This window comes from Centruroides vittatus, unplaced genomic scaffold (assembly GCF_030686945.1).
Source record: "Centruroides vittatus isolate TY-2023 unplaced genomic scaffold, ASM3068694v2 contig_458, whole genome shotgun sequence".
Classification (NCBI taxonomy): Eukaryota; Metazoa; Arthropoda; class Arachnida; order Scorpiones; family Buthidae; genus Centruroides; species Centruroides vittatus.
The window spans coordinates 615,092-641,272 of NW_027122254.1; the positions used below are offsets into that span (position 1 = coordinate 615,092).

The window sequence follows — 26,181 nt, forward strand, 5'->3', positions numbered from 1 at the left end:
CATATATATATATATATATTATTATTATTATTATTAGTTTTTCATACGGAATATTGTATTTATTACCATCATTCCATTCAAAATTAATGTTAGTTTTTTGACTTTGGTGCACACACTGTCTGTTATTTATAGGCCTGTTAAAATATGTAAATTTTGCACCATTCTGTAAAATTGATAAACACACTATTATTATTTATAAAATTGAAAAAAGAAACAAAAAAAAAAAAAGTAATTATTTAGTAATTTGCATAAGAGAAAGTATATAAATATATATATATTTTTATAAATTAGATATAGAATTTTTTGGTAAGTAAAAATTGCTGGCACAACCTCATGTTTGCCATCTTTAACGTTTGGAATTGGATAAACCATAGCAATCAATGATCAATGATTTTTAATAGGTTTAAGAGATGCAAAAGTCAAGTAGTGATGCGAAAAAATGGAGAATCTGTGAAGCATTTCAATTCAGAAGAAGAAGAATGTGGAACAATTTTTTGGGATATTTTTTTTACGTAGGTTCCGCTGACGTGGGGGAAAATCGTGGATTCAAAATTAGAATTTAAGCATTCCCACTTTGTAAATATGTAAATAAAGTAGCTTGTTTTAAAGGAAAAAATCTATTCGATCTGTACAGATTTCATCCATTTTTTGTAGATCATGTACATATGTAAATTGCATTAAATCGTGTACTTATAAATTTTTAAATGTTTCTTGTCATCTTTTTCTATAGAAGTCCGGACTACATGTTTTTTTTTTTTTTTGGTCCTATCTGCTCATGTGTAAATGCATTATATTTATATGACTTAAAAAAAATTAATATATATATATATTTTTTTAAATTTCTACTCCCCCTTTTTTTTCTTACGTCTCGTTTCGGTTACTGTTGGCGCGAAGAATATACTACAGCGTGCGATGACGTCAGCTGAAGTCCATAGGAAACAAGACGAGAGGTTGAGGCGCACGCATTCAGTCCAAAACGTGAACGGCGAACGGACAAGCGCCGCCATCTGGCAATTCTATACGGTCGGTAATGGCGTTCGCTACGTCTAGCATGGCGAGTAGACGATCGGTTAAACTAATTCATTTTTTGTGTTTGGGATTAAAATTATGATTATTTAAGCATTTACGAATAATATTGTAAAGAAACAGATGATTTTAATCCAGAAATTATTTAATAATACAATTTTTTAGCAAGTATTGCGATGTGCCTATAGAATTTACATATATTTGTCTTCATAATAGCTTATCTTAAGGTAGGTTTGTTCTTCCACGGCATCTTCTACCATCAACAGCGTAATAAGCTTGTGAATTTTCTAAAAATTAATTTTCCGAGCTGCTTTCGAATTTACATAAGAGACTACTTCCCTCGACAAAAGTATGAGGTGGTCCTATCGTCCGATCTTACGATAAGAGAGAGAACGCTAATTAAAAATAATTATTCAGTGTTATTAAACATCCTATAAATACTTCTAAGCCGTTTAATTTATTTACCTTCGCTTGTATCCCTCGATGTTAAATGTATCCGCCATTTTTTCAACAAATTTCCTGTGAGTCAATGCGCGACGTTCATTGAGTCACGTGATGTTGTAAACGAGCGCCGCAATGTCTTACTTGGACTTAAAACATCAAACATGTACAGTACTTCTGATTGCAGTACAAGTTTAACCGGTTCCTGTCCGCGCTAATTTTTAAAAAAATCATAATTAATAATTAAATTATAATTAAAAATAATTCAAACTAAAAAAAACGAAAGAAATGTGTTAATTTTGAAGAAAAAGCTTCAAAGTACAATTTCCTTTTTCTCGCCTTAGCGCGAAACTTGACACCGACCAGTCATTGTTTACACAGCTGGATGACCTTGAGAACAGCTGGTGTCGTCTTTCGCGGGACATTCTCATGAAACACTCAGGAGGAGAAGGGTAAAAAGTAGGGTGAATACTAGATGGCGGTATATTTCTAAATATTTTTTTAAAATTACGATTTTAATTGAAATTTCCGACCCCCCGACTTAATTAAACGTAATTATAAAAAAATCTATTAATTAAAAAAACTATTGGATGTTGTTTTTCACATCAGAAAATAGCTTTAAATAACTTTACCGAAGTAAAATCGGCGCGCTAGAACTTTAGAAGGATGAATAAAGTTCCATAAAAAAATCCCATAAAAAACAATTAAGCGTTAATCGTGCATCATTAAGGGTTAATTAAAAATCGCAATAAAATTTTTTCGCGCGGGAAAAAATTTTCAAAAAATTTGGGGACTGAAAAAACATCCGAAACGTTAAAAAAAAATTCCCCAAGTTTTTTATCCCGAGGGTCTAAAATACCGGTTTCTGTGTAACGCTATGTAAACCGCTCGAACTGAGTTCGAGCGCGGGTACGAAGTTTACGTCTGTACTTGCGCCTCAACCTTTCTATAGTCAAACTGAAATACGCGTGCCCACCAGTGACCAAGCACGTTTTATGTTAATATATATTTTTCCGTATAAAAACGGGATTTTGAAATTTTCTCTGCGTCCATTAGAAGAAATCGCCGCTGGGTGGCGTCGAACGGATACAGTTTGCCGTCCGATACGTATCGTGCTGTTTAACGATTGTTTTATATATGGTAAACGATTGCGTAACTCGATATAAGTATAAACGTTTCACGGTAAATACTGTTGACTTATAGTCTTAATATTTACGTAAAGCGGTAATCTGTAAAGTTGAGGCTGTTGGTCAAGTTTTGTTCTGTGCGTTTTCCGGTAGAGGGGTGTTGGGTAGTTTCGATCGCTGTATTCGCCTTTGATAAGCGCGTATTCATTAAAGATACGTTTCCTGAGATTACATTTATTTTAATCAAGAAGCCTTTATCTTTACTTCATTAGGTATGATAAGCGGACTGTTTTTATCCCTACTTCGATAAAATATTTCCAAATGGCAATTTTGGCGTTTTTCAGCGCGACCTCTGCTTCTTACTAAAGATACGAATTTATAGATTGGCTAAAACACCGAATGGCTGCGTTTCTTTATGCAGCGAGAGTGTAGCGAAAATGACGTCACAAGCAGCTATCGCTACACGTCGCTGCATCATAGTTTAGAAACGCTTTCCGCTCGAGCGAAACATGGATGCCGTAATCTATCCTTTAATTCCACAGTTACAGCCGAAAGTAGTGATTTAGTTAAAGAACTTCAATATTTAAATAAAGAGATATAAAGAATTGAGCATTTCTCTTTCCGAAAATGTGAACAAAGTAAAGACATAGATATATAATTATATTTAAAATATAGTATTTCCTTATTCTTTAGATAACTTTCAGAGTCATTTTATAAAATTTAATCCTTAATGTTTCCATAATATTTTTATCAACAGTCACTTCGACTCTTTTATTTTCGCAGCATAATATCGTATTATACACACAAGCGTCCATTTTGCTTTAGGCCGCGACTCCACTAGCCGTAAAAGGGCCGTAAAGCCCTTCTCCGTAAAAGCTTTTAATCACGTGACCATGATATTTTACGCCTGAGCAGGTCGTAAAACCAACGTAAAAGCAAGTTGAACAGTGTTCAACTTTCGAAGTGAATACGACCGTAAACCGGTACCATCCACTAATCAGAAGTCAGTTAAATCTAGGTCATCATGACACCGTGCGAAAATGGCGGAAAACGAGCTTTTGTGTACGTTCTCTCGTGGCTACTCTAGAAGATCTGGAAAGATTTATCGAAAACATCCGAAAGTATTCATGTATCTACGACAAGAGGTATCCCGATTATAATAATGGATGCCTAAAACACGCGATATGAACGGCCAAACGAAAATCCTTCAATTTAGAGGAGTATATAATAAAAAAAGCTAAGCTTATAAATGCTGTATATTATCTTAATAATATAATAATAAAAGTCAATATATGAAAGTAAAGATATTACTTTTACTATATTTGTAATTATAGTATAGAGAAAACTCGTAGAATATAATTATTGTCTTTATATTGATATATCACGTATACACCGTAATAGTACTGTCGCCGTAAAAAGCATCGCTAGCCGGACCTCCACCGCAATCCGAGCGCAAACGCAAATAGGTCACGTGATTAAAAGCTTTTACGACGAGGGGTTTTACGGCTGTTTTACGGCTAGTGGAGTCGCGGCCTTACACGTGTAGCGGACGTAAAAGCTACTTTATCTTCGCTGCAGCGACCCCTTGCAGCAAACGTTTAGAAACGGTTCGCTACATTTCAGCGCTGCATTTAGAAACGGGTTTCAGAGTGTTTGCTGTAAAGCGCTTCTCGAGCGCTGCATAAAGAAACGCGGCCAATGCTTGGGCAATCATATTCTGGCTAAAGATAAGGTCACGGAAGGACGGTTACGAGCAACGTATTGGTAACAGACGGGTCGTCGCTGATTTGGGCTAGGTATATTGTTTACAAGCTTTTTACGTGATAGCTAGGTGTGCTAATTTAGAAAAATTCATGAAAGTATTTTTGGTATCCCGATTGTTCCGTTTGAGATTTTTCTGGACCTTATTGTTATCGGAGAGTGGTGTACATTTTGTTTGGTTTTGCATATTGGAGTATTTGATTTTACCCAAAGGTAAGTTCTTGTTTTATGATGTCCCAAGGAGTAAAGAGGAAGACTTTATCACTGACTGTTCCGGAGAGAACATCAAGTAGACCTAGAAGTAGTAGTTCTGGTCAGGACGAGGAGGTTTTTGAAATCCGACCTTTGATGTATCGGAAGGTGTACGTTTTTTTTTTTAACTCTTTCCGCCCTGTGGGCACTAAGAGGGCCTCTTTTAGTAGGCCCATTATGGGTTCGGCCAGGCCCACAATGGGGCGACCGGGTGGTGAGGGACGGGGCCCGACATATCCGAACGGACCACCCCCCGAAAAATTCCTGGGGATTATTCGACCCGTTCGGATTCGATCCCGGGTCCCCCAGAGCGGCAGGCTGCCACCTTTACCGCTCGGCCATCCGGCCGTCGAGGTGTACGTTTATTATTGCTTATGCATACTCTTAATGGCAAGGTGGAGGATTTTATAAAGCGACTTGACCATTTTACGGAATGGCTTAAGAATGTGGTTGAGGCACTTGTTAATTTTGAGGTTAGATTAGTTGATATTGAGGCCAGGATTGGTCCCGGTGGATCGGAGTCGGTGAGCTCTTCCCTTATTGATAATATTAGTATGAGTGTCGAAAATGGAACGAGAGATGGATTACATGGACAATCAGCGGAGAATTAATAATATAGTGATACATGGTCTGGAGGAAGGAGTTGGGGAATCGGCAATGGATGGATACATTGAAGGCAGTTAAATCTTTTGCTATGAATAAGTTGAATTTGCGTATGTTGCGATATGTCGATGTTAGGCGAGTTGGTAAGAAATTCGGCGATAGGCCTAGAATAATAATTTGTCAGTTTAGTTCTCTTAATGATAAATTATCTTTTAAAAAAGCAGTTTTTGAGTCTCGTAAGCTGAATGTATTTGTTAACGATCATTTTTCTCAATGATTGAGAGACATTAAGTATAAGTTAAGCGTGTTTGGAAGACGGAAGAAATCTGAAGGTGCTCATAGAATCTGTTGGGTGTACTATAGATTACTATCTATGGAATTTCGGGACTTTGAGTATATATCTGAATTGAGGGGACCGAGACGAGTTCAACGGTACCTTACTTTTGGGCCGGAGACAAAAAATAAGAAAGTTATCATACTTTTTTTGGCGATCGCGCGATGATCTGGAGTCGCGTCGCTCTCTCCGCTAAGCCTATCGCGTGTTTAACAGGCAGTCCGGTAAGTTGGCCATATATACCTTCAACAGTGGCAGATGTTGATCCACGAGCACACTGATCGTCTACAGTTCGAGTTAAGTCCTTTTCGCACATCCTCGCTAGTCGATCTCGGGGGCTACGGCCCCTCAGTCTCGCTATCGCTCGTGGTCGGCTAGTACTACGAGCCAACCGCGCTATCGCGATCGGGAGTCGCGATGCTTGAACAAAAGGAAAAAAAGGAACTGGCGTTCGACTGTTCGCGCTCCCGACGGACTCCCCCCGGGAGGGGAGCTGCCGATTGTTTAACGTCACTAGTTATTGATTCACGGTAGTTCTTGAACAAAATGATTTTACCGCGAGATGGCAGCAGTAGCAACTACGGTGCCGTCTGTATGAAAGCATTAAAAAAAGTATGATAACTTTCTTTTTTTTCGTCTCCGGTCCAAAAGTAGGGTATCGTTGAACTTGTCTCTGTCTCCTCAGTTCAAATATATACTCAAAGTTCCGAAATTCCATAAATAGTAATCTATAGTATCCCAATCTGTTTAACCTATGATAAAATATTTATTGATGGAGTGAAATACGGATATGATGAGGATTCGGGTAAAATTATCGTTGTTTCCTCATAGCAACCACTGATCCAGGCTACCTCTATAGTGGCGTAAAATTGCGCTGGTATTAAAAATAAGCCGAATTCATTTTGGAAGTATATGTCGCAATTTGATGTAATTTTTTTTTAATCTGAAGCTTGGTATTCTTCTAAAAGTAATTTGAAGGTATTATTGGATTATAATTGTATCATTGGTGATGCTTTTAGGGATGGTAGTAAGGGTAGGTTTAAGGCCAGATGGTTGCTATTTATAAAAGTTTGTTTTATAATTTATAGAGATGATTTTTCGGTTTTGATTAATATTACATTCCCTGTAGGTGAATTTTTGCTATGTTTTGTTTATATCCAAGAGCATAGTTGACAGGAAATTTTTGAGATTCTAATTAATTTTCATTTCAATGAAGACTCTAATTTAATTATTTTGGGTGACTTTAGCACTTTTGAAATAACTGGAGATGTAAAAAAAGAAATATTAATATAACTTTTTTAAAATATGCATATTACATGTATAGAAATGCAAAATATAAAAATGTTTTATGCATAGTATAAATTTATTGCAATGTTGTTTATTTTTATAATGATTTTTATATAAGAAATGTTAATACTACATTTTTCTTTCACTTCAGAATATTGTATCTTGATTAGATTTATTTGGGAAAATAAAAAAAAAAAACACAGCTAAATTTTTTTATTTTTATATGCCAGGAACAATATGTGCTGTGCAACTTGTAATAAATGCTATCATAAAACAAAGTTATTAAACAGAAAAGTTAGTTATTTTAGATTTTTTAAAGATCCAATAATAAGAAGGAAATGGATTCATAATTGTAAAAGAAAAGACAAATTCAATCTCGATTCTTGTTATGTCTGTTCTGATCATTTCACAGAAAATGATTTCGTGAAAAATTTAAAAGCCGAATTATTAGGTTTATTAGCAAAACCTACACTGAACAAAACTTCTCTACCGACAATAAATTTAGGAAATATAGAAAATGAAAATATTAATCAGTCAAATCAAAGAAAGAATCGTTTATAGATGAAAGGTTTTTCTATTTCTTTTTAATAATGTCATTAAGTAAACAAACAATTGACTTGCCAGATGTTATATACACGTATGTAAAGCAACGTTTACGGATTAAATTGAAATTTTAAACAATTTAATTAAATACGATCGTTCCTCTGTGAAAGGAAAGTAAATTGTAATAACAATAGAAAATTTACAAAAGTTTGTACCCGATTTCTTTTAATTCTGTTTTTATGTGACACTTAATTTATATATATTGATATTAAAAATATGTTTACGATAGAAAATTGTTCTTTTGACAAAGTTATTTTTTGTGTGTGTGAGTAAATAATATCGTTTTTGGTATATGAGTATTAAAAATTAAAAAATAGACCAATATAATTTTTGGTTTAAAAAATAGTTTGAAGACAGAAATTAAATTAATTTACTTATATATAAATTATCTAGGTAAAATTTACCAAAATTAATCTCTATTGTTGTTATATCATAAAATAGATATAATCGATTTCATTTACAAAGTAGAAAAAACGCACTTTAACTTTACACGTAGAAATTACGATGATTTTCACAATATTCCGGAATTTTCTTATTTATAATCCAATTCTATTTACATTTAATTAAGTATAAATCGTAATTAATAAAATATTAGCGTGTAATTAAAGCTACAAGCCTCTGATCAGTAACGTTTTTATCGTCAGATGTTTTGGAATACGAGTGACGTCAAATAAGCAACCGATGAGAAGCGTTTCTTCTCTATGAGGCAACGATCTTGAGTGTCGACTGGGTCATGTAAGAGAGGAACTGTTTTGTTTTTATTTTTATAAACAAGTTATATAACAAATAACACAATATTAATTTCTTTTACATAAAATAATATATTAGTTTTAACAATAAAACAATTAAATATTCGAAAACAAAATAAAATCTAAAATGGCAACCCGGCCGAATTCATAGTGGGCGTGCTAAAAAACTTTCTCAGTGTCCTTAAGGAGAAAAAAGTTTTAAGAAATTTCCCTAGATTTGCCAAAATATGGCTTTTTCTCTTTGTCAATGAAAATAAGTAGGGACAAATCTCTAGACCCGGAAACGCTGCTTGTCCTGGTTCGCTTGCTAAATAAGGCTGCGACTATGCAGCCGCGACAGATATCAAACCCTGTCAGATACGTGCGAGAAGCAGAAATTCGCTCTCGCCAGCGAAATTTCTCCGTGGTTTTCCTTTGCGAGAACTTAACTTTACTTTACTTAAATAGTACAAGAGCTGTCTGTCATTTAGCGGCAGACTTGGCCCTATAAGAAATGGAAGGAAGAGGAAAGGAATGAGAGACCAAGTGTGAAAGAAGACATGATAGCCCATGGCAATTGCTTCAGTAATTGCTAGAGTACAAGATACAATACAAAGTTACAAAACAAGGTTACAGTATAAATCAAACATAAATAAACAGAGTGCCTTTCTGGCAATGATGAACGCGTTAATTTTTATAGATGAGTACGTTGGAGATTGAGAGAAAAAAGGAAAAGGTATAACAAATTATAAAAGCGGGATGACAAATGGCCAGTGAGCCACCAAAAACCACCATGCTGATGCAGTCAATGAGCTGATGATGTCGCAGCCGTTATGGTTATCATAATTGATGTCGCTAATGATGTTGCTGATATAGTTGTTGTTACTGATGTTGTTGCAGCTGAGAACAGTCCACAGTTCTTGGTGAAAGTCTCGAAAGCGTGGTAAGTTTCCTTAGAAGAACAGAAAAAAATCTAGGCTTGGTGGCCAGTTCTGGCCATTTTGAATGGTGAAACGGTATAGCGAGAACCATATGGCTCCTCCTCTCTCTCTATCGCTGCTAACTAAATACGCGTCTGCATAGAAGCTGTTTCACACTATGACCGACTGGTCCGACTTCAAGTCGTGTTACCATGGCAACAACAGTCGGCCGACCGACTGGTCGTTCCAGTCGGACAGATTTAAAAAGTTAAATATTTGTAGTTGGGTCGGAGCAGTCGGTGAGCTACAGCCAATGAGAGCTTCGAAGCTACAACCAATCAGAGTTTAGATTTATCCGAAGTTAAAAAATGGCGGAAGGTACAGTTTTCTCGGAAGCTTTAATAAACGAAGTTAGAAAATATCCGTGTCTTTATGATATTCGGCGAGCCGATTATAAAAACAACATTAAAAAAATAATTCTTGGAGATTTCCAAGAAACTAAACGTTGAAGGTACGTGATCGACTATAAAACATTCCAATAGATATTGTTGCCAAAGATATGGCCTGATGATAAATTGTAACATATTCAGAACTACAATTTCCGGATACGAATGAAATATGTTTTAAAACAATTCGAAATGTACAGTACGATCGCTTTCCACGACGGCCATGTTTTCTGTTTAAATTGAAAAAACTTACCATAATTGACTAGTGTTTTGATCTGTAACACGCGTTCCGATTGGTCCTTACGAGTCGGCCACCGACATATAATCGTACTCAGTGTGAATGCTTTTACTACTAGTCCAAGGTATATAGAGATAGCTACTAGTCCAGTGGTTCTTAACCTTGCTGGAGGTACCGAACCCCATCAGTTTCATATAAGCATTCACCGAACCCCTTTTAATTGGAAAAATAAAATATAATTTTTCAAATTCAAAACATAGGTATAATAGGTGTTCTATTGGGAAATATAGGCATATTTCCCAATAAAACACATGTTATGTAGCATTAGTTTTCGAAACCAATACGGTTTCTACGTCACGATGACGTCAGGTGGTTGACCTCCGCCGAACCTGAGACTGACTCGCCGAACCCCAGGGGTTCGGTCGAACCCAGGTTAAGAACCACTGTACTAGTCGGTCCGATTATAGGATCGGTCGGTCATAGTGTGAAACAACCGTAAGACTCCCACCTGTCGGATACTTCCTTCCCATTGCCAGTTCTATGACTTAGGTAACAGTTAAATTAAGTAACCAATAGCGTATCTCGACAGAATCTGCCCTTCGTTAATAGAACTACTTTTTGATTAACAAATCATCCCGCATAAAATGGGATTTCAAAAATTACCTATAGGCTCATTGTAATACTCCCCTCCACGGTAATCTTTAGTAAAATTTTATTAAAGTTTAAATATATACATCATTTAGATGATAACAATCATCTGTTTTCATACATAGCGTATCCGACAGCATAAGAAAAACATATTCATCGATTAGGTCTATACATTATTATTCATAATAACTATTTACATTTACCGTTATAAGGTAAAAGGTCTGTACATTAGTATCACATTATTAACATTTACATAACCCAAGCTAACAAACTCCATCGTGGAGTGCTAGGGTTAACCCTAAGAAAAGCAGATAGACATGAGACAAATTGTCATTCATCATTAAAGATGAACTCCTCACCATCACGTCTCCATATATAATCTTCCGTCCCCTTGTAATATTCCTTCCACTCATTTTCGCTTAATGTCTCATTATCATACTTAAGTTTTAGCTTCGCTTCCTCTCTTATTTTTTTACTTATTATCCTAGAGCTAATTTTTCTTTTATCGAAAATTGCTAGACATCTGGCTTTCCATAAGTGTCTTTTCGTCAGCCTAACCATCCAGTTTATCATATAAGAACTTTGGTTTCTTATTTTATAATTAATTTGATACTTAATATTGGTCCACTCTAGTTTTACCTTACAGATACGATTTACCCATGACCACACCGATCTCGCAGGGTTACATTCATAAAAAACATGGATAATTGTTTCATCCCTTCCACAAATGGAGCATCGAGCATTACGACGCCTGTGGTATCTACGTAAATAATCTCCCGTCATTACTACATTCAGTAGAATTCTCCACGAAGTCTCTCTCCATTCAGATGGTAGTATATTAATATTTTTCCATATAGCAATCCAGTTTACATACTTATCTTTCACACTTTCGCTAATGCATTGTTTGAACAGATATTTATATATTATATTTGGTCCTATTTTACAATTATTTTCATCTATTTTATCATTTTCATCTAGAATATTTTTTATCTCCCCCCTCCATTTTCGATACCTCTTATTATTATTTACAATGAAGGGATGTTGTCCTTCCATTTTCGTTATTCTTTTTGTCATTGGGCCTAGAATATATATCAATACATGAAACAAAGGGTGGTCTTTTTGCCTTAAGCTATTTATAAACATTGACATTCTTAAAGAGCATTCGAACGTCTTTAAATCTTTAACATTCCAACCACCGTTTACAATATAACTTTTCATTACCTTCCTACTAACGGGTTCGAAAGTATTTTTCCAAATAAAGTTAAAAATCGGTTTTTCCAGCTTCTTAGTGTCTTCCGTTTTCAGATAAGTAGCATATAATAAGTATATAATTCTGGGAATTACCAATCTATTTACAACTGCTACTCTTTCAGGCAGATATAGCCATTTATTTCCCCATTCACTTAACGCACTTTCGATTTTACCATACATCAATTCAACGTTTTTACTATCTGCATTTTTCCCAATCCATATACCGAGAATCTTCATACTTTCTACCCTTTCATAATTCAGGTTGACACTATCTACATTACCATAGAGTTTTAATAATTTACTTTTACTCAAATTGATTTTCATACCGGTCAATATATTAAAAACATTTAGTATCCCATTTATTCTCTCTAAAGAGTAGTTGTTTGTAGCAAAAAAACTAACATCGCCAGCATGGCTTAAAAACTTAACTTTCTCTCGTAGACCTGGTATAAAAATACTTCCAATAAGGTCATCATTTTGAATAACTCTTAGAAAAAGATTCATGTATATCACGAACAGAATCATCGAGCAGGGGCAGCCCTGTCGCACCCCCGCCCTACATTCAACAGCCCTTGACATTTCATTGTTAACAGTAATGAATGTTTTTGGTGTATCATATAGTTGTTTCATTACTTTAATTTTATTACTATTTAGCCCGTATTTGCTTAATAATTTCCACAAAATTACTCTATTGACAGTGTCAAATGCTTTACATATATCAATCGAAAATATGGACAACGGTATTTGTTTGTCTACACATATTTCTGACACTAATTTCAAGAATAGGATATTTCTCTGAATTGCCCTTCCTGTAACACCTGCGCTTTGAGTACTCACTATCTCAGTTCTAAAAATATCTCCCAACCTTTTAGCAACAATAAAGCCATAAATCTTAAAATCGTAGTTTAACAATGTTATCGGCCTATAATCTTCTACAGCACAATCCCCACCCTTTTTCTTAATTAAAACCATCTTACCCACATTAAAGCTTTCACTAAAGTCCTTACAATTATATAGTCTATAGAATAGTTCAATAAAATCTTCAATAAAATAAATATACAGCTCCGAAGTCAAGCCATCCATACCTGGGGCTTTCCTAACTTTTAATTTCATTATCGCTTCTTTAATCTCTTCCCTCGTAATCTCTTTATCAATAATATTATGTTTTTCTTCTTTTACTGGTTTAATACACCTCGAGATCTCATCCCATTTACTATCATCATAATCTGGGCCTCTCATTAGGCAGGTGTAGTAATTATAGAATTCATTTATTATTCTATCTCTATCATTTATTATCTCATCACCCTTTACTAATTTAGTAATTCTTATCTGCTCTCTTTTCTTGTCTCTCCTCTCATAAATACTAGTATCTATTTGTCTTCCAATCCTTAATCTTTTCATTTTATATCTGATATAACTCTCTTTACATCTTCTCTCAATTTCCTTACTAATTTTTGTCTCTATCATTTCAATTTCCTTTTCTCCTTTTTTCATAATAATAGCTTTGGTTAATTCTCTTTTCAGTTTCTTAATCTCATTAAAACTATCTTTTTTGATTTCCCTCCATGTTTTGCTAATTAACCCTCCAATTTTTCCTTTTACTATTTCCCATCTTTCACCTGTAATGTTCCCACTTTCGCCTTCGAGCAATTTTTTGACATTACTCTTAAATTTCGCATTCTCTAAAATATCTTTCGTAATTCTGATATTTTTCTTAATTCTCTCTTGTATTCCTATTGCTATTTCAACCTCTACCATCTTATGATCAGATAGCTTAACTTGATCCCCTAGATTATAATTAATAATACTCTCGATATTGTAATTTTCTAAATTAGTATAAATTCTATCTAGTCTTTCCTTTACATTTTGTCTTTCCCAAGTGTAACCAGGGGAACTGGGATTAACACTCCGAAACATATCAACAAGATTAAAATCTTCTAAGATCTGATATAAGATCTTTCTAGAACCATCAGAAAAAAGGCGCGTATTCTTATCTAATGCCGTCATAACATTATTAAAGTCTCCAAACAGTACAATTTCCCTATCGACTGACAAAAAACCATTTAGACCATTAAAGAATTCTTTTCTCGGAGAGACTCGCGTAGGTGCGTAGATGTTTAGAATTCTCAAAAAACGATTACTCACTTTGATATCAACGGCAAGAATTCTTCCTTTTGAGTCCGTAACAAAGTCCTGTACCTTTATCGTATTCTTTATCATCGTTACAATACCTGTCCTCCTTCTTGTGGCGAATGACACATAAATATTATAATTGGGGAACAATTTCCTCAGATTCTTTAAATCCAGAAAGTCTCTAACATTAGTATCTTGCAGTCCCAGAATATCCATTTCACGCACTTGTACTAAGTTTGCCAGAAATATTTGCTTATACCTATCTCTCATTCCAGAGATATTAACAAAGTTTATCTTTAGATTTTTATCCATTATCAGTTCTTGTTTGGGTTTTTTCTTGTCTCTTTTTTCCTCCGTCCTTTTCTTTTTTATTTCTCCCTCGTTTTCTAGTTATCCTATCTACTTCCACCTCATGTTCCTTATCATCTTCTTTCTGTTCTTTTTCCTTATCATCTCCTTTCTGTTCATTTTCCTTATCATCTCCTTTCTGTTCATTTTCCTTATTAGCTTTCTCATTTTTTTATCTTCTTCTCTTTTATGTTTGCTAATTTAATTTCTTTTTCTTTGTCTATCTCATTTTGGTTATCTCTTTCATTTTCCTTCTCTTGTTCCTTTTCACTTTCTATTTCTCTTTCTTCCTCGTTACCTTTTTGTTTCTTGTCATCTTTTTTCGCTTTATTATCTTTTTCTTTTTCTACACTTTTATTTCGAATTCTTGGAAATCCGCATTTAACAATTTCCGAGAATGTAAGTTTTCTACAATTACCCGTATGTTCTTTCAGGCACAATGGACACTTCAAACATTCTCTTATCAAATGTGTTGTTTCTTTGCATCTATGACATGTTTTGATTGCACATTCACGTGCTTTGTGGTCAAATTTACCACATTTTCTGCTCGGATATGTCGGGCTCCGGTCCCTCACCACCCGGTCGCCCCATTGTGGGCCTGGCCGAACCCATAATGGGCCTACTAAAAGAGGCCCTTTTTTAAACTCTTTCCGCCACAGGGCGGAAAGAGTTTAAAGAAAGAAAGTACATATGACTGTTACGCCATCAACAACTTTTGAAACATCAACATTTAGAGAAGAAACCACATTAGCTGAAGACATTTCTGTAAATCATGATACATTATCTAAAGAACATACAAAAGATATATTTATATCAGTGGCATGCCGTCGTTGGAAACGATGGAAGCGCCGCTTTCCTTGTATTTTCTAAAAAATAAATATATATTGTGCGATTATTTTCATATAATTAAAATTAATATTTTATTATAACCGCATTATGTATCTTATTACAAATTTGTATACTACATGTGAAAAAAACGATAAGATTGCTATTGTATATTCGAATATTAGTGGCGGAATGGAAGCGCTGTATTGTCAGCTTCCAAACACCCAGATTATACTCATTCGCGCATGCGCTTTATAGAGCACCAACCTCACCCGGTTTAGCTGGTAGAAGCTACACACACATAACGCTTCCAATTCTATCCAGGACCGGTCCTAAGCTGTTAGCCGCCTCCCTGCTGGATATTTAGGGGATACTATAGATTACCACCTATGGAATTTCGTGTGTTTGGGTATATATCTGAACTCAGGGGACCGAGACGAGTTCAACGATTCTCTACTTTTGGACCGGAGACGAAAAATAAAAAAGTTATCATACTTTTTTCGGCGATCGCGCGATGATAGGGAGTCGCGTCGCTTGCCGTTAAAATTGCCTTTAGTACATGTTTCCCCCTTTTTTTTTTACTTTGTTCAAGAACTACCGTGAATTGATCACTAGTTTAGCACATGGCGGCATGTGGTGGCTCCCATACGAGAGGTCAGTCGGAAGCACGAACAGTGGGAACGGCCGCCATGTTCGCTGCCATATGTAACATTAACCGAAATGGCGATCGCGCGATGATCGGAAGTCGCGTCGCTCTTTCCGCTCTCGTATCGCGTGTTTAACCCTCCCGGAGATGACCGTAGTCCGACGTCATGGTTTGCAGACTTTACCGCAAGATGGCAATACTAGCAACTACGGTGCCATCTTCATGAGAGCATTAAAAAAGTATGGTAAGTGAAAAAGTATGATAACTTTTTTACTTTTCGTCTCCGGTCCAAAAATAGGTACCGTTGAACTCGTCTCGGTCCCCTGAGTTCAAATATATAATCAAAGTCCTGAAATTCCATAGGTGGTAATCTATAGTACACCCGATATTTGGCCGCCCTCGCCCGATTATGTGAATCATGAGTAAATTTATAACTTAATCCAACCGATAAGAATTTACTGGTATGATGTTTTTATGACAGTTCTGCAGTGGCGTGCCGTCATTGGAAGCGATGGAAGCGCCGATTCCACCTTCCAATGACCTTCCCTTGTATTTTATAAAATATAAATTTTCATATTTTAACGTACTTTGCATTAATTAAAATTAATATTTTATTATAACTGCATTATGTATCTTTTACAAATTTCTATACAACATGTGAATAAAACGATAAGATTGTTATTGTATATTCGAATAATTCGGTGGCGGAAGGAGTGTCGAAACCGGGTCAGTTTCCAATCAGCCAGATTATATAGGCATTGTCACATGCGGTTTACAGAGCACCAACCTCACCCGGTTTAGCTGGTAGAAGCGACACACGCATAAAGAGTCCTACTTTATATTCCGGAGCGGTTGTGGGCTGTTAGCCACCTGCCTGTCAACTTCCAAGCAGCCAGATTATAGGCATTGGCGCATGCGCTTTACAGAGCACCAACGTCACTGTTTAGCTGGTAGAAGCGACACACGCGTAAAGAGTCCGACTTTAACAGCCCACAACCGCTCCGGGATATAGCCGCCTGCTAGATATTCGGCCACCCTCGCCCGATTATGTGAATCACGAGTAGACTAGATCAACGGCGGACAACCCCCGGCCCGCGGGCCAGCTACGGCTGGCGAAAAGTTTCTATCCGGCCCGCGAGATCTTTAATAGATTATTAAATTGGAAAAATAACTAATTAATAGTTATTTTTCCAATTCTTAGTAATTTTCGAAAACGATAAGAGAAATAAATGTAGTAATTAACTTTTTATTTATTTATTTCATATTTGCAGACTAAAAAAATTACGAGTCACAAGAAAGCGTCAATTAACTACTACGGCCCGCGGAAAAAACGTAAAATTTATTCTGGCCCATGTTATAAAAAAGGTTGCCCATCCTAGACTAGATTTATAACTTAACCCAACCGATAGGAATTTACTGGCATGTTTTTATGATAGTTCTGTATAGTTGACAGGAGTTTTAAAAAATCCATTAAAATATTTGATACATTTATTCCGCGTTTATTCTGCTCTCCCGTCTTATATTACTTACGGATTTCAATGTTAAACCGGTGATATTACGATTTAGTATGTCCCATCTGTAAGGGGATGCAGAAAAAACGTGTACAATTCTAGTACAGTGATAAAAAAATTAACCGTTACTTTGGTTGCATCATTTACAACCAAATTTAATGAATGAGACGTACAATGGTACAAAAAAAGCTCTAGAATTTATTTTCCTTAAATTTACGATTTATGAATCGGTTGTCATAAAAATTTCTTTTCACTTCTTTCCCAAGACTACAGATATTCGAGAACAAAGTAACCGGTTTCGACTTATTTCTATTTAAGAAGTAGTTAAATAATTAAGCGATTAGGGAATTAGAAACATAAATAAAACCCCGATGAAAGAGCCGAAATTTTACTTAAACAGAAGCTTAACCGAACCAATCTCTTGCCGAGTACAGTGGGGTCTGATCTCTTCGTAATATTAGATGTAATAAAGACAAAAATTTCTCCAGTTCAATGAGAGTGACCGAAAAGTTGTAAATTTTGGAAATTTCCGTGAACACTCGATCCTAAAACGAATTAGTTAGAAAACGAACGACGGACAATCTGTTAAGTTTAACATATTTAGATTTTTACAGCTATGGTGAGAAACGTTTAAAATCTACAACAACCCCGTCGCGTCCTTTGATATATACTAGTGACGCGACAAAAGAGGCATTTGACATTGACCGGTATCGGCACCCTCGGGATTTGGCACGGACACACCTACCTAGACCGTCTCTGATTCCATTCATTAGCCACTCGTAGAGAGCTACAGTATTTCACTAAGTGGATTGTTTTAAGATTTAAAAAGAATATTTTGTTACTTTTATGTACGTTTCTTCACAAAGTTATATTTAATTATAAGTTTCATTAAAAGTATATTCATACAATTGAAGAATTTTTTGTACTAGGTTCGTCACACATTTTGTTTTACCAAGTAAGTTTTTCTGATAATTTTAATTTTAGCCCTTATATCGTGGCTAGTGATTCAAAAATTTATTTTAAAATAGTTTTGGCTCAAGACCGTATAATGAAAAAGAAAACATTATTAAAAGACAAAGACCAATGCCTAAATTAAATATAAATACGTCAACAAAAAATTTCGACATTTCGACGATAAAATTTATGACGAATGACGATTCTTTCGTAAAATTGAAGCAATTTGGAAATCAAAGAGGAATAGAATTTAACATTGGTAGACAATATAAAATAAATATTGAAAATTATAACAAGATAATTACGATTAATAGATATATCTAAATTAATAGATGTTATATGACTTTTCTCAAAGCAAGAATTGGCATTTAGAGGGCATAGGGAATTTATTGAATCTAATAACGGAGGTAATTATATTGAACTTTTTTATTTATTAAGTACGTCGGATAATCTATTAAAAATACATTTAAAGAAGTATACGGTTTTTACTGGCTTATCGAACAAACGAATACGAACGGGCCCTGACGCGCAATTAATTGATTGCCCCTGAAAGTCGGTTTCTTACAGAAACACAGCTTCCCTATCATCAAATGTCACGGCACGCCACTGCTCGACACCGTTTAACTCGTCACCACTGGATAAGTCGGCATACTTTTGCTGTCCCACACTCCGATAAGTCGTCACCCCTCCTGAAAAAATGAATTCACTCCGCACGTGTGGTGCGGACTCATTTTTTTCAGGAGGGGACTAGATTTATTTATTAATATATATTTAATAATATAATAATATATTAATATTATTAATTATATATATACATATTAATAAAAATGCCTTAACATTTTATGCATTTTTATGTATAAAATAATAACAGATAAACAAAAAGAAAATATACAATCTACATCAACGTCACACCAGAATCCAATTTTGCATTTTCTCACGCCAGAGGCATTAAGAATCCTTAGACGTTACTTGCCAACGATTGACAATTGCGAAGATGATGTTTTCAAGGCGTTCGTGATCGTTGAAAAAGAAAGTCTCTCGACTTTCTTTTTCAACGAAAGTCGAGTTAAGTGATCAGTTAAGTGAGAACAGTTAAGTGCTCAAAACAAACAACGCTAAACGAATTTTTCAGTTTTTCATGTACAGAGTAATTGTAAATGGAGGACACAATGTATTGTAAGCCTATACTACTGTATAACGCACTACTGTATTTTCCTAATTGTATTTTTCTGGTTTTTTTCCGACTTCGCTTTAGTCGTCACATCGAATAACTCGACACATTTTCACTTCCCCTTGGGGTGTCGACTTATGCGGACTCGACTGTGTATAGATTTCCATCCATAGTCGATTTGCTGGCTTAACACGTAGCGCCATCTATTAGAAAATTATTTAGTTAAATAAATAATAGACTAAATATATTGATAATTCTTACAGAAATAGATCTAGTCAAACCTGTCTATAACGGAACCTGTCCAACGCGGAAACGGAAAGGTAAATCGGGCCGTATAACGGAAAAATCGGTATCTTTATCCGATTTAACGCAAATTTAACAAGAACTTATGCAGCACCACTGTATATGATTAATACGCTTTTGATATACGCAGTAACATCGAGAAATTTATTAATCGCTTTAATCAAGAGATAAGCATAGCAGGTAACCTGTATATAGCGGAAACCTGTCTACTACTGAAGAACTGTCTGGTCTATTGAGATTCCGTTTTAGACGGATTTGACTGTATATATTACATTCATTTAATTACTGCGACAACGATATAGCACGACAGGTAGCACATAGCACTTGCCTGCGTGGAATCGAAAGTGTTTAATAGCAACTTCGATCACGTGGGGGCCATCACAACCTGTCTAACACGGATCACTTTTCAAATACCAGTAGACCACTTTTAATTAGTAGACGTTGACTCAATTAAATACTATAATATAAGTGTTGAGTAGAAAAAATCTAATAGATTATTTCGTACTTCTAATCTTATTCTTTGGTGTTGTTATCGTTTGCCCGGGCAATACTGGGCTTATCTGCTAGTTAATAATATAAAAGTTGAATTGGATAGAATCACCAAAATGATAATAGACTCTACAAGATACGAAGCGAACAACAATGATATTGATATTTTAATAATAAAATCTCATATCAGTAGGAAAAATTAATTAGAATAAATGTAAGAAAGCCGATTGAAAAAAGGATGATCGAAAAAGACAGATGATAAATCGAAATCGTATGACATGTTACGTGCCAGATGATTACTCCGTACTGTACAGTACAGTACGTGTCACTTTGAGCACTCGTGCCATAGGTTGACCACCCCTAATTTAGAGGCCTTTGGCCTGGCCGAACCCGTATGGGGTTTGCTAAAAAGGGCTTTTTTAGTGTCCACGGGAAGGAGAGAGTTTCACAAATTCGGAAATTAAAAAAGTAACACTTGTGCAACACGTCTGTCGACGTTTAAACACTGATTGATACCAGATAAAAACACGAACTCTGCTCATGTAATAGTAAATTGAGATAAGAAGACGATAAGTGATGCAGCAAAAATTAATATTTGATATAAATATTCGAGTAAATCGTTACACAAGGGATTCATAATGGATACTCTCATAGAATGGACACGGGAAAATACTTTGATATCCACTTTCATTTTAATAGTGACGGTTGCGTATTTTACTCATCGTATTTTATACAAAAGACAAAATCTTCCTCCCGGGCCATTAGGACTACCAATTGTTGGCTACTTGCCTTTCATTATCAAAAATGCACCCCAAAAATTCTATAAGTTGCGAGTTAAATACGGTGAGATAATCAGGTGAGACATAATAAAATATATTGTATATTTTAAATAAACTATTATATTATTAAATATATATATATACATTTTTTTAAATTTAGTGTATATTTGGGTAGTCGATACACCGTCATTTTGAACGACTATTCCTCTATAAAGGAGGGCTTAAACAATTCTAATATTCTCGCTCGTCCTCCACAGATGCCTTTTGATCTGTTAAATAAAATCAAATATACTAAAAGTAAGTTATAAAATTTAATATATTTTAAAAACTTGTAGAGTATATTTTATAAAATATTCACTAATTACAGCTGGATTTGGTGGTAAACTATGGTTAGAGCAACGTCGATTCATCTTGCACGTTCTTCGTGATCTTGGTTTAGGAAAGAATAAAATGGAGGAATTTATTAAGGTATGGATATATTTTAATCTTGTTCCATATTTCGCTTCTGTAATTTATAATTTAAAAAATTCATTATTGGCAGGAAGAAATATCTCTTGTTATCAAAGAATTTAAGCGTTTTAACGGGGAGCCACTTTTAGCCAATGAAATATTGACTCCTAGTGTATCAAACGTTATAAGCTCTTTAGTATTTGGAAGACGACTCGAGTATAATTCTAAGGAAAGAAAATTACTAGATCATGGTTTAAAAACCTTAGGAAAGTTTATCGGTAAAAATTTTTTTCTAACATTCATTCCCTGGTTAAGACCATTGGTGCGCCATTTTAGTTTTTTCGATTACAAAGAAGCAGTTACGGCCGTGAATAATGTTACGACGTTCGTAAAGTACGTCTTCATTAAATTCTATGAAAATTATAAATGAAGCATTATTTTGACACGATGATTTTTTGTAGACAAGAAATTCAAGAACATGAAATGACCTTGGACAGCAATAACATAAGAGATTATATCGATGGCTATTTAACCGAATTAAAAAGGAGAAATGGCGATAGCAAATCTTATTTTGATGGTATATTTTTTTTAATTTTAGATTTAATAAATGTAATGTTGAAATGATTTATAAATTTTAAAAATTTCATGATTAGAGGACATGCTGATTCAAACGACGCAACAGCTGTTTGGTGCTGGAAGTGGAACTATTAGAGAGAGTTTATCATGGGCTTTTCTTACCATGGCAAAATATCCAAGTGTTCAAAAGCGTGTTCAGCAAGAAATCGATAACACTATAGGAAAACATCGCTTTCCAGACTGGGCTGATCACCCAAAACTTCCATTCACTCAAGCTGTAATTTATGAACTACAAAGATGGAAAACTATTGCTCCTCTGAATATTCTCAGATAGTACGTAAGAATTTCTCAAAATATAAGAAAAAAGTTATAAATTATCCCTAATAATTGATTATTACACAGTTGTCTAGAGGATACAATGGTGAAAAGCTTCAAAATACCTAAGGGCAGTATCGTTTTAGCAAATATCTGGGCTATCCATAATGATAAAAATTATTGGAAAGATCCTGAAGTCTTTCGACCTGAAAGATTTTTAGATGAAACTGGAAGTAAACTTATTCGACATGAATTTTATATTCCATTTTCATATGGTATGTTGTTTATATTGTTATATTCGATTTATCGTATTCTAGAGTAATAATCTTTTCTTTCTGTTATTTGTGTTTCTATTCCCAACTACCAGTTTTTCTCTCTAACCGATCTTTATCATTATGTCCTCAATCTATTTTCGTCCACTAGTAGTCGAGAGTAGATGGTCGCGGATTCGCGCCTCGGCAATGGACTGACCGCATGGAGTTTTCTGGATTTTCTTCACGTGTTTAACACCTAAATACCAGCCATTTTCTCATAAAAGACATCCCAGGAGGCATCTTTCCCTTGTCAGATCGACCATGTGTTGCGTTGCCTAATATCATCAATCTCAATCCGATTCAATCCCATTTTCTGAGACGATTCAGAGAAGCAAATAATAATATTTATGTAAATAATCATAAACTGATAATATATTAATTCGCAATGACAGGTATTCTGCTCATCCTTTTGCTGCTCCTGTAGGATCGGATCTGCAATGGTTGTTGCTGGTTGCGGATGAGCCGGGGGGTCATTCAATCATGTCCCACGCAGGTCTGTATTGGCGAAAGATCTCACGATCTTGCCGGCCAGGATAATACGTTGAAATCTTGAAGTGCATTGCAGTTCTTCAAGATTTCAACGCAGCAGCTGCAATATGAGAACGAGTGTTATCTTGTCAAAACTGTTCATGAATGGCAGAACATTGGGTTTGATCACTATTGTCATGTAAACATTTGTTGCCATGGTGTTTGAGATAATCACCAGGAGATCCTGTTGTTATAAATTCCTCCCAGACCATAGTATCTAGGATTGGATCAGTATGTTGACAATGGGTGCTGCATGCTAACAGACGTTCTCCAGCCTTCCCCCTGATATGTAAGGCCATCACTGGTACCAATGCAAAAGTAGTCCTCGTCTATGAATATCACAGAATTCTGTCCTGCCCTCCAATGAGCTCTTGCGCAGCACCACTGAAAATGCCTCTGACAATGGCAAACATACCACTCACTACTTGGACCAGAGCTACTCTCCAGTAGATTGTTCCAAACAGTTCTTGTAGTGACATCGGATTTCCACTGCAAATGCCTTTCAATCCGCCAAGAACATCCTGCGTATGTGCCAATCTTCTCTCTTTCAAGTGGGCCGAGGGGGTCTGGAAGTGGTGGTTCTGGTCTACTGGTAGTAGTGCCTTCTTTGGATTATGGCTGCCAACAGTTGTACATGGTAGACATGTGTCAACGCACTGTTTCCGCTATCTCACGAAATGTAAATCCTCCCTTTCGTGGTCTACTACTCGGCCTCATTCAAACTGGATTAATTGCCAATAATTAATCCAGTTTGAACGAGGCCATTCGTTGTCATTCTGTACGTTGTAGCTAATATCACTACAGCTTTCCATAGAGACACTAATGCTTAAACAGTTCGACATGTTTATTGGAAACTTTTAATTTGCATTGCTGTGCCACTGTACATTTATTATCAGTTTGAAGGACACAACTCACAGGATATATCGATATATACAGGATGTATATGTCCTGTGAGTTGTATCCTTCAAACTGATTTATTACATTATATATTATATATATATATATATATATAATGTAATAAATCAGTTTGAAGGATACATGACTTATTACATTGATATACCTCCTTCTTGGCATTGGCATTTCCATTTTGGCAGTGTAGTTAGGATCGGGACATTTTTTTTCATCCTCAACCATGCAGATCGACCTCATTGAAGGTTTGCCTATTAGTATTTATTAAAATTTGATCATTAGGGGTGTGGCAATTTTTCCATTTGTGCATAATGATCCTTTGTGAACTAATATTGCATTGCAGCTCACTAGGATCACTAAGGGCAAATGCATGATAGTGTGAGGTCTCCCAATTCGTTCGTTCTCCCATTGTTGTTCTCTCTCTCTCTCTCTCTCTCTCTTTTTAAAACAGATTTTGGAGAAAGATTCATAGATTCATTCTTTTTCCAAAATCTGTTATGTCCGAGCTTAACAACGAGCCCAGGACCTGTCGATCCTGAATACCAATCAACGAGGGACATTCAACGTGACATTCGAACTTTTACTGGATTCTCTTCTATCAAAATATATCAAAAGAGAATTGTTACGACAAGAATATAGAATATTATGTAAGAATATATTTTATTAAACGGGAAAAAGTAAATGGTAAGCCTGTCTCTCTGTGAATATCACGCCCACGCACGATTGTCTCGACTCCTTGATCGTCCCGAGAATCGCACACAATCGGCAAACTTTATAATAGTAAGATTGATTGGGAAAGGAAACGCAACACGTGGGCGATCTGCCAGGGGGAGTGGCTCCTTGGAAGACTTTCTATGGAAAACTGGTCCCTATTCAAATGTCAGACACACGAAGAAATTTGAAGACTCCACGTGGCCAACTGGTTGGTCAGGCACGAACCTGCAACCATTTACTAGTGCATGAGATCAACGTAGTTCACAATGCCACAGAAATCAAATTGAAAAATTGGCTATAGTTTTACAATTACTCTTTTTAAATCCCGTAATTTATTTACCTTTGACTCCATATTTAATAATTATTCAATTTTTATTCCTACAGGAAGGATGTCCTGCCCAGGAGAAGGTATGGCCAAAGAAGAGATATTTTTATACTTTACAACTATTCTGCAGAATTTTACAATTAAACCACCGGAAGGGAAAGATTTAGATTTAGAAGGAAATTTTGGCATAGTTTATATATCAAAACCTCAAAAGTTGCACTTTGTGGAAAGAGAATAAAATTAATTCTCTATCTAAATTCTGAACTCTTAAAAAATAATGTAAAAATTGTTTAAAATGCATTACTTTTGTATACTTTTTATTTTGTATTTATAATTATATTGGAACTGTTATATTTTCTCAGAATAAAATTTTCAGGTTCTCGGGAGGCACTCCCACTTAGCAGATCGCCCACGTGTCGCGGTCTTATCCAAGGTCACGTTACGTCAAGTGAAAAGTGGATGATCATTAGTTCGAGTAAATGTTACTTTCATGGGAGAGTTGCCAAGAAGTATGCCTCCCGGGAAGTCATTCTATGGGAAACTGGCTTTTAGTTAGGTGTTATAAACGTGAAGAAAGACGGCCGGATGGCCGAGCGGTAAAGGTGGCAGCCTACCGCTCTGGGGGACCCGGGATCGAATCCGAACGGGTCGAATAATCCCCAGGAATTTTTCGGGGGGTGGTCCGTTCGGATATGTCGGGCCCCGTCCCTCACCACCCGGTCGCCCCATTGTGGGCCTGGCCGAACCCATAATGGGCCTACTAAAAGAGGCCCTCTTAGTGCCCACAGGGCGGAAAGAGTTAAAAAAAAAAAAAAAAAAAAAACGTGAAGAAAATTCGGAAAACTCCACGTGGCCAAGCGCGAACCTGCAAATACCAGTGTTCGGCGGTTTTATCCACTCGGTCACTGATGGACTCGGTATAATTTGGTCTTAACTACTATTAAGCGCTGTTAAGAGACGTTTAAGAGCCCATGACAAAAGGGGCCCAAACCGTGCCCTGGGCACTGCTTATACAGAAGAGTATAGGCTAAATATGAGAATTTTACTTTTTTGGCTGTTATGTATACACAAGAAGGAAAAGTATTAGAATCGTATCAAATTTGACACTTAGGGATTTTCGCAAATCTCCACGATTTGAAACCCCTGAAGCGAAGTCAAAATATAGCAAAAAAAAAAAAAAAAAAATTTCATGTGTCTGAGGGCGTCCATTTCGTTTAATATCTCAG

General features: G+C 35.7%; 2 protein-coding genes and 1 long non-coding RNA gene across 3 annotated transcripts; 1 reads left to right on the forward strand and 2 right to left on the reverse strand.

The window, feature by feature from the left end:
• Window positions 1-1,135: 1,135 nt before the first annotated feature.
• On the reverse strand, window positions 1,136-1,603 carry LOC136977401 (uncharacterized). Its single transcript, XR_010881080.1, has 2 exons — window positions 1,492-1,603; window positions 1,136-1,421 (listed from the first exon to the last, which is right to left on the reverse strand). It is a non-coding gene; the product is annotated as an uncharacterized lncRNA (long non-coding RNA).
• Window positions 1,604-14,102: 12,499 nt separating this feature from the next.
• Window positions 14,103-14,737, reverse strand: LOC136977382 (uncharacterized). The gene is made up of 3 exons (XM_067272840.1): window positions 14,682-14,737; window positions 14,344-14,497; window positions 14,103-14,285 (listed from the first exon to the last, which is right to left on the reverse strand). Exons 1-3 carry the CDS (start codon window positions 14,735-14,737, stop codon window positions 14,103-14,105), a joined length of 393 nt encoding a protein of 130 aa, XP_067128941.1.
• A 5,907-nt stretch (window positions 14,738-20,644) lies between these two features.
• Window positions 20,645-25,297, forward strand: LOC136977402 (cytochrome P450 2F2-like). Its single transcript, XM_067272868.1, has 8 exons — window positions 20,645-20,901; window positions 20,985-21,121; window positions 21,192-21,292; window positions 21,366-21,667; window positions 21,736-21,851; window positions 21,928-22,183; window positions 22,253-22,440; window positions 25,015-25,297. The coding sequence occupies exons 1-8, from the start codon at window positions 20,684-20,686 to the stop codon at window positions 25,191-25,193; spliced, it is 1,497 nt and encodes a 498-aa protein (XP_067128969.1). The 5' UTR covers window positions 20,645-20,683; the 3' UTR covers window positions 25,194-25,297.
• Window positions 25,298-26,181: the final 884 nt, after the last annotated feature.